This window comes from Scylla paramamosain, chromosome 2, assembly GCF_035594125.1.
Source record: "Scylla paramamosain isolate STU-SP2022 chromosome 2, ASM3559412v1, whole genome shotgun sequence".
NCBI classification, from domain to species: Eukaryota; Metazoa; Arthropoda; class Malacostraca; order Decapoda; family Portunidae; genus Scylla; species Scylla paramamosain.
This window is the reverse complement of record NC_087152.1, coordinates 5,759,953-5,774,972: the sequence shown is the minus strand read 5'-3', so window position 1 is coordinate 5,774,972 and position 15,020 is coordinate 5,759,953. Positions and strand designations below refer to the sequence as shown.

The following is a 15,020-nucleotide window of genomic DNA, read 5'->3' as shown; positions in this document are numbered from 1 at the left end:
ATGCTTTTCTGGAAAGGTTCTTCCAGCTTCATGAACTATGCTAATTGTGGGTGGTGTGTCCTTCCCTAGGCTTACAGGAATTAGCTCTCCTACATTTAATATGAAGAGTCTTTATTGAAATAAAAGTATAAAGATGGTTCAAGGGCAATAACATCCATACATCTACCTGCTTTGAGTGACATTTGTTTGGAAAAAAAAAAAAAAAAAGTCGGGGGAGGAATTGTCTGATAGGGAGGAAAAAAAGTTACAAGGCAAGCTAGAGTACTATTCCAGAAATCTAGCCGAACACAGAAAACTTCTGGATGTTAGGAAGAGGAAACTTTTCAAGCTCACAAATCATTCACATCCCCCTACTCTACTTATATTTTCACACACAAAACTTCATGTTTTCAGTTTGTATCATTCTAAAATTGTTTTATACCAAACACACTAAGTAGCCAAAGGTAGCAATTGACCATTTCGGGAATATCATCCAGGTGCATTAAGCACAATTTTATCAGGAAACAGCTGGTGTGTAATTACTGACCGAACAATAATAATCCAATATCATTAGTCTAGTGCCAAAATATGTCACACCAGTTGTTGGCTGGAACCAGTAGTGAGGTGCAAGTTTTCTCGCAGGTACCATTGTCCATAGGTGGTCTTAACCTAGCACAGCAAATGGGCATGAGAATTTCACCAAAAAACATAAAAAATGTACTCCAGTCTCTTACACAGGACAACTGCACTATTCCATAACTTGAAGACTCAAACTAGATTTATCTACAACTGAATTTATGTTCAGTCCTAACAATATCCACAAATAAAAGTAAAAATTAAACAAATAAGCTTGCACACACACACACACACACACACACACAGATTAAGAGCAAAAAAGATCAACATAGACATAATCCCCAGCCCTAACATTACTCCTCAGGTCACATATACAGACTGAAATTGTTAGAGAAGTATAAAAAGAACCATCACTGACAGGGACAATGAATTAATGTGTTATGTCAGTCCAAAAGTAAACTTTTCATGAGGTAGAACAAAATTTATTTTTCAGAAATGTATAAATATAAAGTATGAAACAATCTCCTCAAATTTAATTTGACCAATGCTATCATTATCCTATCAATTACTTTATGGTTTGCTATGAAAAAAGTATATTTTTTTTATAAGTAAAGTAATAGTGCCATGGCTATAGAGAACAGAGACAAAACCTGTGCTCTCTTGGAAACTGCCCAAAGTATTGAGAGGTTGCAAAGAACAATAAAAAAGACTATATATGTCACATAGCAGAATAAAATGCATTCTCACCATCACAATAATAAATATATTGCAATAGTGGAAAACAAGAAAAATATTTAATTTTCCTTAATGTTTGTTCTAATTTTCAACCATCCTGCATAATAAACCTAAACATTTACTAACTTTGACAACAAAAAATAAACAAGATGGAGATCACATGTGCTACATGAATTATGGACATGTTGAATTACCTGTCTACCAAGGAATGCATCATCCTTCTTACATCACTAGGGGAGGAAAGCACCTTAATTTCATCATCCTTCTCTGATTCATTTTCTTCTTCAATCCTCTTTCTCTTGGAAACCATGTTTCTGAGTCCCTTTCTTTCATTGATAAGATCTTTTACAAACTTGCTTGAGTCTGTGAATTTCCCTTTTATGGTGTCCTTCCTCCCATCATCTTCAGGTACTTTATGCTCAGGTAGACTTCTCAGGTGCCTTCTGTCATTTTGTCTTTCATCTTTGTACTGGATGGAGTTCCTGGTCTGATGCACGTTCGAGGATGACTTTTCAACATCCACTCTGAAAATTGTGTATTAAAAACAATCATGTAAAATATATCTTATTATTTCTACAATAATCACAGAATGTTTGCAATAATTATTTATAGAAGTTACAGTCAACAAATGCTGATCTTGTGTCACAGCAGCACACACTACTTAGGGAGTGGGTTTTGTTAAGACCTCTCAGCAAGCATAAAATATGGGACAAATTGACTTATTGGCATCTTTCCTCCTCACTCACTCCCATATCAACAATGACCAGTATTCTGTAGGTTACCAATGTGTCTTTGGTGATGTGTGATCAGCTCTGTTCGTGGGGTGAAAAAATTTTCTGTTCATGCTGCGGCATTTGTAGTGATGAAAGCAAGGCAGACAAGTCATGGTGATATCATTCAGTCATAGATCTTAGCATGTCAGGCTTGAATTGTGTCAATATTGCAAAACATGAACTTAAAAATGCAAAACTTACAGAACCTCATACAAAAATATGCCAAGGGTGGCAGCAAGGAATTGTCTTTTCAAAACCATGGTGATGACATCCCAAGCCCATCCCAAGCTTCTAACTTCTCTAATCCAACTCTTATGACAAGGCAGCTGAAGGGAAGCAGTGGGGGGATGCCACCACCATGGCTGTGAAAAGATAATTCCTCACTGCCTCTCTTGACAAATTTTCATATGAGGTTTTGCACATATGGCATTTTCTAATTAAAATGTTTTGCTGTATTGACACCATTCAAGCCCAACATTCAAAGATCTGTGGCTGAATGATATCACCATGACTTGTCTGCTTCCACTCATCACTACTAACACCATAAAAGGAACAGAGCAAAATGTATTTCATCTTTAGGAGAGAGAGAGAGAGAGAGAGAGAGAGAGAGAGAGAGAGAGAGAGAGCGAGAGAGAGAGAGAGAGAGAGAGAGAGAGAGAGAGAGAGAGAGAGAGAGAGAGAGAGAGAGAGAGAGAGAGAGAGAGAGAGAGAGAGTCACCAAAAATACAATGAATGCTGACACTGGTACTGATACTGGTCATTGTTGCTGAGGAGGAGAGATGCACTTGAGATCTGAATAAGCCAATCTGTCCCATCCCATTTTTTAATGTTTGTTGAAAGGCCTTAATTAAACAAAATGTGATCCCTGAGTAGTGTGTGCCACCAGAATGCAAGATTGGCACTTGCTGACAGTAATTCAACTGAACATGTAAAATTATAATAAGTTTTACAGGTTTCCGGTATAAGGCTAAAAAGAAGACCATAACAAGTAAGGATGATCAGTGCGAAGAGTGCTTTACCCATAAGCAGATGTCTATGGAGCAAGACAGAGAGGCTGTGCAATAGGCATAAATAGAGTGCAGATATGAATGCAAGAATGGAAATGAAACCTTAAGGCCACAATAGGAAGTTCTCAGTTTAGTGCCATCATCAGATTACATCAGGTAGAAGAAAATTAACTGATCTGCTATGATACAATAGGCATTAATCAACACTACTTATGGTTCCTCTCTCCCATACCAACCCAGAGGCTAAAATGTGAGTGAATGCTTGTGGAGTGTGTGTGTGTGTGTGTGGAACCATGCAGGCATATAGATATATAGATCAATCAAAGCTGATATAGGAATGCATGTGAAAATTAATATATAAAATGTTGCTATTGTACTATGCATTCATCCAATCATCATCTCCATCCATTTAAAATTTACTAATGTCATCCTTCTTCACAGTTCAGGTTTTCACTAACTTGCAACATTACTCTCTTCACACATGCTATTAATGTTCCTTGAATATGAGAGCCACATAAGTGATAACATAAATAAAAACAATCTGATAGCAGAAAAGGTAAAGATAAATTAGGAAAGAACAGCATACCTGTAGGTGTTCATATCAGCCCAAGAACATACCTGTAGGTGTTCACATCAGCCCGGAGTTGATGCACTGCCTTGACCCACTGCATCTTGTAGTGATCTTTTCTCTGGCTACAGGCTGTCAACTCCTCCTGCAACCGCTCCTAAGGGGCATTCAAATTACATTCAGGGATTGTAGATGATATACACTATAAAAAAAAATCTACCGAAACCTTGAATGTCACACTTGATGGTAATATGGATTGGTATCACAACCATACATTTTGTCCAAAACTTCTATAAAGTATGTCTGGCTATGAAGTGATGTCATGACAGCAGAATAAGACACCTGAACAGCCTCAATGCATCTGGAGCAAGCAAATAGGAAGGATGCACCAGTTTTCTTAACTCATGCTGTGTTTTTCCAGTACTATGTTACAAGTTTGGCTATTATTGTGGTCCAACTCAGATTAATAATAAAGAAAAGGTTCACATCTTGTTTTGGTAAATGTAGTTTCTTTACCAGCATAATTTCTTTCTCAGTGTGCAAGCAAATGTACATCATTCATATGCAAGGCTGCAGAAGGATCTTGAGAAGGAATTGGAATGATAGGAGATGCCGACTTATCTGGACAATGGTTTTGAAGGAAAGAGGGTGTCAAGGTTTTTAATAAAAAGATAAAGCCATGTACCTCAAAGAAAAGTATATCATCACTTACCTTATCTCTTTTGAGAACATTGATATCTTCATCTTTTATTTGATTCCCCAGTCTGAGTGCATCCACAGTACTCTCTGTTGTTCTTTTGGTTTCTTCAAGTTCCCTCACCTGCACACAAAAGGCATATGTGGAACTCCTGATGTTTACAATGTGCTGAGCTCCCATAGCTAATGAATCCACTTGGTCTATATCACAATCATTATGTCAAATATAAACAAGCTGCCACCAAATATTGCATATCTGAATCATAAGATTTTCTAGGGATAAACCTAAAATTATTTTTTATCCATCACAAACACTTATGGTTATTTAGGTAAAAATCATCTAACAACTATAGCTTCCCCCTCAAAGTAAAGTAACTTATTCAATTTAAACTAAAATTTGGGGCTTATGCTACAGCTGTACTTGGTCTTGGCACTCATCTCCATCTTATAGGCCTTTGAGCCTTTGGCACATAATATTCCTTTACCTTGGACACATGCAGAAGATAACTATAGCAGGGATTTCCAGTTTACCTTCCCTAGGTTTTAATAGGAAGGATGAACAGCTAGGTGAACTGTGTGCCAACTGCCCTCTTCCAGATTTAAACCAGAGCCCATGGATTTACAGCCGGACATGCTAACCACGGCACCACTTATGATGACTGAACTATAATTTCAACAGAATCCTCTTCATACAACCCATCTTTCATGACCTTACCACACATTGCATTAAATTCCTATTCTATCCTTTCCAGACAGCTGATGGTTGTCAGGTCTCCTGCAGGGCTTCTTGGAAAGCAATGGATCCCTGGATTATCATTAAATATTAACTACAACAAAAAAAGTAGGAAAGTATTCTGTAGTATTTTCTTAAAGTTGCATGTCTTAACCCTAATGGATTATTAAGTGACTGCAAGAAGGGGAACCATAGAAAACAGTATGTCATGGAGACAATAGACATACATAACTTGTTAAATAAACTGAGGAAAAGGTATGAATGTAATGTGTGGAACAGACATAAAAGGATAGTATAAAAGATTATACAAAAATTATAGATGAATAAGAAGTGAAAGTTAGACAATCCTCATTAAAAAAAAAAAAAAGACAAATACACACATGCGCGGGTGCACACACACACAAAAAAAATAAATAAATAAAATAAATAAATTAATTAATTAATTAAAAAATTAAAAAATAAATAAATAAATCATGAGCTCCTCGGCCAAAACAGACAGAAAGAACAGATCTCATTAACCATGTACACCAGCATATCCAGTTCTCTCCAGATCAAGGCCCATAAGCAGCACTAGCTTATCCCTGCCAAATCAGAATAGTGCTGTTTTCTTTCATGAATCTGATAAGACCAGTCATATTCAAATTCCTGTCACATTTCTGTCTTTACAGTCTTCAGCACACTACTTAGGAGGCCAGAGTGAAACACACATACCTGCCTCTGCAGTAATCGTCGCTGTCGTTTCTCATGAATTAGTTGTTGCTGTAGATTTACAAGTTCTCCCTCTTCCACCTTTTTTCTTTCCTTTTTGGAAATTTTATCAACTTCTTTCAAGAGCCGTTTCAATTCGGCTTTTCTCAGCTTTAAATCTTCTTTCTGTGTTTTAATCTGAAAGTACAGTAAACCCTCATTATATCGGACTAATTGGGGAGAAGCCACTGACAATAAAGGCAAAGACCCGATAAAAGCAGCAACATGAACGATTCCAATCCGTAAAGTAAACTAATGGTAATAAGTATAAAAAAGGTTGATATAATTATGGCTATTAATAAAATTCTTTATTTACCACAATTTCTTCCTCATGAAAACAATTAACACAGTATACTTGGGCAAAAATGTACTAACTATGTAAAGTTAGTACACTATGTAAAGCCACACACATACTGTACATATATAATATATATATATATATATATATATATATATATATATATATATATATATATATATATATATATATATATATATATATATGGCAATGATTTAATTTTTGCTCCCAAATCCCTCTTTCATCCCATTCTTGACCTGACCTGATCCATGACTCACCAATTAGGAACTTCCTTTCCTGCCCTGACTATCCATAGGTATGAAAATATAGTACAGTAACCAGATTTCATAAAAAAATAAATAAATAAAAAATAAGGCATATGGTAGACAATGTATAGCAGATGGCAGAGAAAGACCAAATTATGACAGAAATAACATAATTATGATAGACAGTGCAACCCTGGTTGGTGCGGTGTGCACTCACCACCACCACCACCACCCACACTCTCCCTCCCTCCCTTGCCACTGCCACCACTGGCCAGATGTTCCACCTCATTTACTGACATTTGATAAATCAGATGGATAGTCCATAGGCCATATATGTCCAATAAGGTTTGATATAATGAGGGTTTACAGTACACAATAATGATCACTGCTATCAACAGCAACATAAGGTACTGACAACTAGGTGTTTTCCTACCTGCCACCTATGTGATGTTATGGTGGAAGTAATGCAATCAGTATAAATGTGATGAGTTTAATTACACTTACCAATAAAATATGGTTAGAGATTAAATTAGTGAAAAACGGAGGATATAATATAAACAAATCTGACAGATGTCAGTGTCTACAAGTAAGACAGTAATGAATGAATAAAAAATCTAATGACAGTTATAAATTAAATTTGTCAGTTAACAGAATGGAGCAAATCAAAGTACAAAATATGATGCTGGTATATAATTTAAAACTACTAGCTGCAAATACATGAAAGAGCCACATTGCATCTGAACTTCACTAGGAAGAATTGCCTGGGAGCTAACCAGTCTATATTAAGTTTGTGTGGGATTAATCTGACAAAATTAAGGGGGTTTTATTCCACAAACTTACAGTCTCTTCCTTCAGGCTGATACTCCTCTCTCGGCTTTCCAAGGCATGAAGACCTTCTGTGAGGCGTTTGTGCAAGGTATGACATTGCTCCAGACGCTGCTGCAGCTGGTTTTCCATGGAACTCATCTGTGATTCCCACTCTTGTGCCAAATGGTGGTGCAGTTCTGCCTCCCGTGCACTCCACTATAACAGAAAAAGAACGATGATAAGTTATTGCCTCATATTACTAAGATATAAACAATAATTTCATCTAATCATGTTGCCCACCTGCTTCCAGGACTCCTGTTCACTTTCCTTCCACTTCTCTACTTACCTCCAGTGGTGCCATCTGATGCCATGTTTTATGTCTTGATTTATGTTTATAACCAAGTCTGGCTACAGTCCCATGATTTCTAGAATGACTTGGACCATCCTTCTGATCAACCCAGTCCATGATAGAATCTTCTTGAGAATCTGAAAGGGACCTGGTGGAGGATCCTGAGGAGCAGTCCAGCATTGGGTGAAAACCTCTGTCACTGTTCATAACATCCCTCACTCCAGCAGAGAATGGCAGCACAGGGAGTTCTGGCCCAATTGATGCTGATAGAGTGACAATGATACCAACAACAGGCTCTCCAGAGGGTTTCCATCCCAAAGGACTAAACAAATTAGGTACCAAAGGATAGCTGCCCTCCACCTGAACAGGCAAACCTCCAGTCAGTATACTGCTGGCAAATGGTGACAGTCTCACAGTTGCAGTGGCAAGACATACATCTCCTACTGTGAGGTTGATAGGCAGATCTGGGTGCTGCATAAAGTACTCGCTCAGATTATGAACAGTGGAACAGATTCTTCCCATTGCATTTTCTGCCTGAAAATCTGGATTAGCCAGATCTTTAATGGGCTCTCCATATACAAAGTGGCTCAGCAGAGAGTAGCAGAACATGGTGTTGTTAGGTTCACGAATCTCCATGTCTGGAGGCACCAGCTGCAAAATATGTTCAATATTTAGAATACTGAAACTTGGACATCTATGTATATATACACTGAAAAATTAAGAAATAGATCAAAACTACTTTTATGAAAACACTACATAACTATAATGATGATTTAAAATTGTGACACTACTTACCAAACAAGACCTCAAAATACAAAACTCACCTGGTCCAGGAATTTTGCAAATACAATAGTGACAGAATATTCAAACATCTGTTCACCTGGCTCCCCTGCAGGACCAATCTGGAAATAAGAGCCTTGTGCATTGAGAAGTGGGATGGCACGCAACTTCTCTGTTGCCCCTACTGCTGCTCCTGAGGTGCTTGGGAGGGCCACCACATCATTAATCTTGCTGGATGAGGGTTTTGGATCTGTTCTATGACCATTCTCCTTCACTGATGAGCTTATTGAAGCTGACTGCTGTAGGCTCCTCCTACTTTGAACAGGTAATAATGCACCTTTTATTGTGGGAGACCCAGGAACTGAGTTTCCATACAGGGAATTATTAATTTCTTGTACACTCTGAGTTGAATCAAATGATTTGCCAATGGACTGGGCACCCTTACTCTGTAAAGAGTATTTATTAAATCTACATTCATTGTTCTTTTTACCATCTTCAGTGATCACCGCATCATGTCTTTCATTTGATTCCTCCATCAACTGAATCTCATCAATTTCTTTTGAGACAAAAGACAGTCTCTTATGGGATGGACCATTGCCACTTCCTTCCCCAGCCTTTCTGAATCTTGAAAACATATCAGTTTCCTGGGGAACACTAGAAGCTTTCACAAAGTGTAATTTTGAATCTTTGGATGAAGAACCCATTTCAAGATCAACTTCCACTGCATTCTGCTTGGGTTTTTGTGAGATAAAATCTTCCAGCACCTGCAAAACAAAATCCTGTTATATATATATATATATATATATATATATATATATATATATATATATATATATATATATATATATATATATATATATGAGGCATACACACCTTAAGTCATCACCAGGCATAAAACAATAGAGTTTAATAATCCACTTTGAACACTTCAACCTCTGCTTTTTACCTCAAAACCTATGCGCTTCAGGTTCAAGCCAAGCAACAGACTTGGGAACATTGCAGCCCTGGTATGAGGACCATTCTTAAGACTATACCACTGAGCTTCCATCTGCAGAATCAGATACATTATTGAATTAGACATTACTAAATGGAAAAGACCCACAATTTATGTTCATCACAGATACATTATTGTAATCACTAAAAGCTAGAAGTCAAGAGGATTATATTTCCTCACACTCATAATCTTGCAGGTTGCTAAGTACAACAAGTACATGAATACAATTATTGTATCATGCCAAAAACAGAGCAGTAATGTCTTAGGGATCATTTATCTAACCATGATAATCACCTTCACATCAGGGTCAGGTAAGGGCAGTGGTAACAATGCATAGCCGAGGGTGTGATGCTGGCCTCCTTGCTGCTGCTGTGCCAGGCATTCCACTTGCACTGAGACACCTGAATTCCTCAACCTAACAAGATTTCTATTATTAAACAAGTGACTAGATGGGCTTCACAGAATTTTTTTTTTTTTTTTAAGGTAAAAATCTTGTCCAATAGTGCAAAACAGGTACAAATGGATCTGAGGGTCCCATGTTATATCATTACTTTGCATTCATAACAAAACAACACAAAAGACAGAAAATTACTCAAAATATTAAAATATTGTTCTTACTGACTGAGAGAGAGAGAGAGAGAGAGAGAGAGAGAGAGAGAGAGAGAGAGAGAGAGAGAGAGAGAGAGAGAGAGAGAGAGAGAGAGAGAGAGAGAGAGAGAGAGAGAGTTAAGGGAGACATCTGTCTATGAATACAGAGAGAAGTTAAGGAAAATATTCTCCTGCCAACATTCATATACTGATCAGATATTTGGATATGCAATGGATATGTAAAGAAGTACTTGGGTGAAAGAGGTGATATGGTCATGGTAACAAGGACTGAAGATTATGCTATCTTCCATCACTGTAGTCATCAGCATACCCATCAACACTGTCTAAAACTATGGCTACTGTACACTTTAAGAATACTTATTACTATTAATAATATATGCAACTCAAAATTTACTAAATTTAGTGGTATTCAGCATTGCTACTTACATATGTATATTATTAATTGTGATAAGTATTCCTTGAACATACCACATGACTTGTTTTGGACAAATAAGCTGCCAGAATATCATGAAACAACTTTCATTTCCTGTGACTGCAACTATAGAGAAGGTTGAATGCTTGAACAATCAAGAAGAAAATATTTGGGTAGGGAGAGGTGGAGACTTCTCTCCTATGGCTATCCTCTTGTACAATGCTCCCAGAAAGAGTGAACCATCAGATATATATACATATGAAAAGCTTACAGCATACTTTACTTCAACTGGATGCAATATTACAAATATCCAGTTGGCTAAAAGTGCACACCTAATGCAGACCTTACCTGAACAGAGTCCTTTCTGTTTGCTGTGTATGGTCATCAAGTATAGTCTGTAACACTACTGTATAGCTTTGTTCTCTCCTCACATATTACAATTAGAGCCATTTACAGTTAATTAGGTCATTTTTAGGTACTCATACCCTGAAGTAATAATTTTATATTCAACTTTTAAGAAGAATAAGTACACACATGCACAGCATGTCAGAGGTGATTGTCCAAGACATCTCCACTTCAAACTTGGGCTGAGAGACGAGTGGAACAGGACTGGTGGCCAGCTCATTCTCCTGCAGTCTGGCAACCACCACCACATTCCAGCCATTCTGTGGAGTCAGCCCATGTCCTGTAAAAAAAAAAATAAATAAATAAATAAAAAATAACAATAATAAATAAAAAGTAACATACCATAATAATAATAATAATAATAACAATATCAACAACAGATATCAAAATAATATAGTAAATGTAAAAAGACAAGAACTGACTGTATTAAGAGATGATCCTCACTTAACTTATCCTCTATGTATTTTTCATTTATTGGCTTCATCATGCATATGTAACTTGACCATCACGCATTTCTGTGATAGTCCTCTTTACCATTAGGCACTTTTCCATAGACTGACCACATAAATTTTATCTTTTTCATTTTAGCTGATTATGTCTTTTTCCTACTGCCCATGGCAAAGTAAAAATTTCTGTTACATGTCTAGTACAATTTTTAAGTAAAATAATACACACTTCTGGTCAGGTATTTGTGATTCTTGTGGTGTTCAAATGAGGAAGAGGGCCAACAGCCTAGACAGCAAAATAGCCATCAGGCTCAGTTAGCTGAATAATGAACTTGACGAACACTAAAATGGCTGGGGGAACTGAGTACTAAGCTACATTGGAAATATTACTGCACATCTAGCATATGCACATTATGATCAGTAGTGACTGTATGTAATAACACTGCCACTGGCATGAAAACAAGCTCTAATGATATTGACTTTCCTACATCATACAAGAACGTCTTCATCAAGGTATCAGCACAGTCAGATTTCACCCACTTGACTTCATACAAGATCCTAATTGCCCATTCTAGGATCTACTTACAGCCATGTAAAAATCTCTTAAGTGCAATGTAAGATTCTTTTAACTCACAAATAATAATCTTTTAAATGGAAAGTATTGCCATGGCCCTTTTTGAGTGTTGAAGAGGCACTGAAAAATTTATCTGAAGGTGGGATAAATTCTTGGCAATGAAAGACATCCTTTCCAGGGATTGAACATATGGCATGGAGTTGTACCTAAGAATACAGTGCCTTAGACATCAGTATAATTCTCACCTGGTTCCAAAATTATATTTGGGGCATTTGGACAGGTATTTTCCCTCATTTTTCACTTTCTCAGCTAGACATCACTCCTCACTATTCTTCTCCATCTTGCACAATACTCATATAGCTGTTCTTCCACTTCATTCCAGAAGGCTCTTTCCTCCTCATTTGTAAGTTTCAATGATATTAGTGCTGATTACACAATCAACCAGTTTCACTGATCAATACACTACTCTGAGGAATCAACATCTGCCTTGTGTTGATGAGGAAGATTTGAGTATTCTGAACCTGTCATCTCTATTTTTTTTTTTTTTTTTTTTTTAGAAATAGGCATAAACATTCTGTGGGACAATGGCTGACTGACTATGAAAGGTTTTCTAATACTTTACAAGATCAGCCCATAACAGTCTACCTTTTACACCGTATAAATTGAGAAATGAGCTAATAAGCATAACTCAGATCAAAAAGATCACCTATTTGTTTGTTTATCATCATAAACTTAAGTAGCCTCAGGTCACTCAAACAACCATGTTCTAGACTGTGGACCTAAATTCAAGCAGACATTTAAATGTGGGTCCTGTTAATGGTTAACATGAAATGGCACTAAGCGTGTGTTTTTAAGCTAGACCCAAAAGATTGGCCCATCCTATGGCACTCATGGAGAATGTGGGTCCTGCCTGGCTAAGTCCCATAGTCTTTCAGTAATGCCACCTAGACATTTTTGCTGCAGTTATATCATGCTGGGTAAACAAGGTCAAAGTGGAGAGAGGAAAAGCAGATGACAAAATTTACCGGGAAAAGTATTCCTCAGGTGAATTTTACGTGCACAAAAGCTCAGAGCCATACCATATGCGTTGGCATGCATATCTGGGTACGACGCAACAGCATGGGGCATTTAAATCTCTTAAAGGGATCCTGTTTTTATATTCTGCAAACATAGGCCTTATCACCTGGTAGTACATGGCATTGCCAACATGATGAATGGAAGAAAAAAAATTATGTTCCAAAAATATTCATAAAAAAATACCCCCTAGCCATCCCCCTTAAGGAGAGGTTCAGGGGATGAGGGGAGGGACAAAGCCTGCTTGGTTAAGTTAAACTATGTTAGTATCCTTAAGGGAGAGTCCAGGGGATGCAAAGCCCCCTTTTAGGTTAGGTTAGTGTCCTTAATGGGGAAATCCAGAAGGGGACAAAGCCTGCTGGTTAGGTAAAGTTAGGTTAGGCTAGAAAGTTCCCAGTTTTCTAAATACTGTGTCTCATTCTTATACTTTTCATGAATATTCAAATTTGGTATAGTTTGGCTTTTCCCACCAGGTCTCCAAGTTTGTTGGGGACAGAGGAGAAAAGATAGTGTTTATTGTGTTATACTGCAATTTTACCAGTTAGGACAGTAAGGCAGAGGTATGGGGTGGGGTGGATGTTCCGTTTGTTGAATATTTCTTTGGGGATTGTCCCCAAAGGTGGATGTTTACTCCTTAGAATTGGCCAAATTTACCAACCACACTTTCCCAACAGGTCCCTAAGCATGCTTGTCCTGGAGAGGGGCAGCAATAGGATACGTAAGGAGCCACTATTTTAAAACTTACCAAATGTTTAGTAATGTTTGCAACAAGCTATTCACGGAAGCCCATATGCATGGACAATAGATGGAATCACTTGTCACACATGTTGTAACCTAAAGCGTCATTACTACACTGTAGGAAATAACTGCTAACCATCCTCATCTATGATCTGGCCACTTCAATTATACTAACCAATCAATTTAACTTGGCGGTCATTCCTTTCTTTACTAAAACAAACACCGCGGTACATAACCAACAAAGAACGTAGTCATATCAACCCACTGGATGTGGACTCCTCTAAACAAAACGTGGTTATTCGCCTGACTGATGTCACCCTGAAGAAATCAAGTCAACTACCCCACCTGTGATCACCTCATGGGCCTGCACTAGGGCCCATACTGACCTTTTGGATCATCGCAGCCCTCAACTACTAGTCATATAGCTCCTATGGGCTTTCCTTTCACTGGCGCATGAAATTAACCTAACTTATTACATACTAATAGAAGACGCTGTATTTGGGTTGTATGTGGTGAAGCAACAGTGATGAAATCCTCATTATCTTTAGTAAGTGCAAAATTTGTATTGCTTTCGGCGGACCAAATCCGACATGTATTTCAATAAAGCAACCTAGAACAGCGTTTGGCCTTCACCTTTACATGGTCAAGAGGGACTTTATCTCACCTTCGTAGACGCTAAGAAGGAGAGCCAGGTCCCCGTCCATGGTGAGTGAGGAGAGATGGACAAACGTGGTGGTGCAGCGAGGGACGCCGCACCTCCCTGCTGGTTTGTTTACGTCATGGAGGATGAAGGATGGAGGCACCCAGGCAGCAGCCCGCGCACTTTACAGCCCGCCCCTCCAACAATCGTGTGCTGTTGTATTTTGGCAAGTACTAAAAAAAAAAAAAAATCTTTTAAACGCATTTCTTAGAGTCTAACTGAAGACAACAAGAGATGCAACATCCCGGCGATGACAGAGAGGCTGAAGAAGCAGAAGAGGACATTGATATAAGACGAAAAGCTTTTGATTTCACTGCCTGTTACCATCAACAGTTTCTTACACACACACACACACAATTACATACATGATTTATCTAATCTAGGTAGATTCATTCCCTTCTATCAATACTTCATCTTACAATTCAGTATCACTCATCATCAACCATCGAAAAGGTAACTCGAACTTTGTATTCCGAGATCTACTACAATGTACCTATGATCTAAGTCTGATAAAATTGCAGACACATGTAATATATTAATGTAAAACATTTCATCATTATCAAGTAGCGAAGTTGAAATAGGTAGGACTGCCACTTGTAGGCTCCTGTGATGGCATGTAGCTTCCCTTTTGTTCTTGTGGTCTTGAAATTATGACATGAACTGAGGATAAAAAAAAATAAAGTTATAAAAGAAATTTATAAAATGGTTAAAAAGAGAGGATATATAGAGACTGGCAACTCAACACTAACATGCA

General features: G+C 37.7%; 1 protein-coding gene across 2 annotated transcripts; it reads right to left on the bottom strand.

Moving 5' to 3' along the window:
- Nucleotides 1–94: 94 nt before the first annotated feature.
- Nucleotides 95–14,423, bottom strand: LOC135109091 (centrosomal protein of 120 kDa-like). 2 transcript variants are annotated; one of them, XM_064020156.1, is made up of 11 exons: nucleotides 14,231–14,418; nucleotides 10,864–11,014; nucleotides 9,603–9,723; nucleotides 9,261–9,362; nucleotides 8,359–9,078; nucleotides 7,532–8,185; nucleotides 7,219–7,401; nucleotides 5,779–5,952; nucleotides 4,351–4,458; nucleotides 3,689–3,795; nucleotides 95–1,814 (listed from the first exon to the last, which is right to left on the bottom strand). In XM_064020156.1, exons 1-11 carry the CDS (start codon nucleotides 14,268–14,270, stop codon nucleotides 1,481–1,483), a joined length of 2,694 nt encoding a protein of 897 aa, XP_063876226.1. In that variant the 5' UTR covers nucleotides 14,271–14,418; the 3' UTR covers nucleotides 95–1,480. The 2 variants fall into 2 exon arrangements, with proteins under 2 accessions (XP_063876226.1, XP_063876231.1); XM_064020161.1 differs by having other exon boundaries at nucleotides 1,677–1,814; nucleotides 3,657–3,795; nucleotides 14,231–14,423.
- Nucleotides 14,424–15,020: the final 597 nt, after the last annotated feature.

Bases quoted from the DNA above. Each gene is read 5' to 3' on its own strand.
- LOC135109091 (XM_064020156.1), bottom strand. From the start codon at position 14,270: ATGGACGGGGACCTGGCTCTCCTTCTTAGCGTCTACGAAG. The intron at 9,724-10,863 runs GTGTGTACTTAT...AAATCTTGTTAG, and splicing joins ACCTCTGACATGCTGTGCAT to GTTGAGGAATTCAGGTGTCT. The intron at 8,186-8,358 runs GTGAGTTTTGTA...CATATTTTGCAG, and splicing joins TTGCAAAATTCCTGGACCAG to CTGGTGCCTCCAGACATGGA.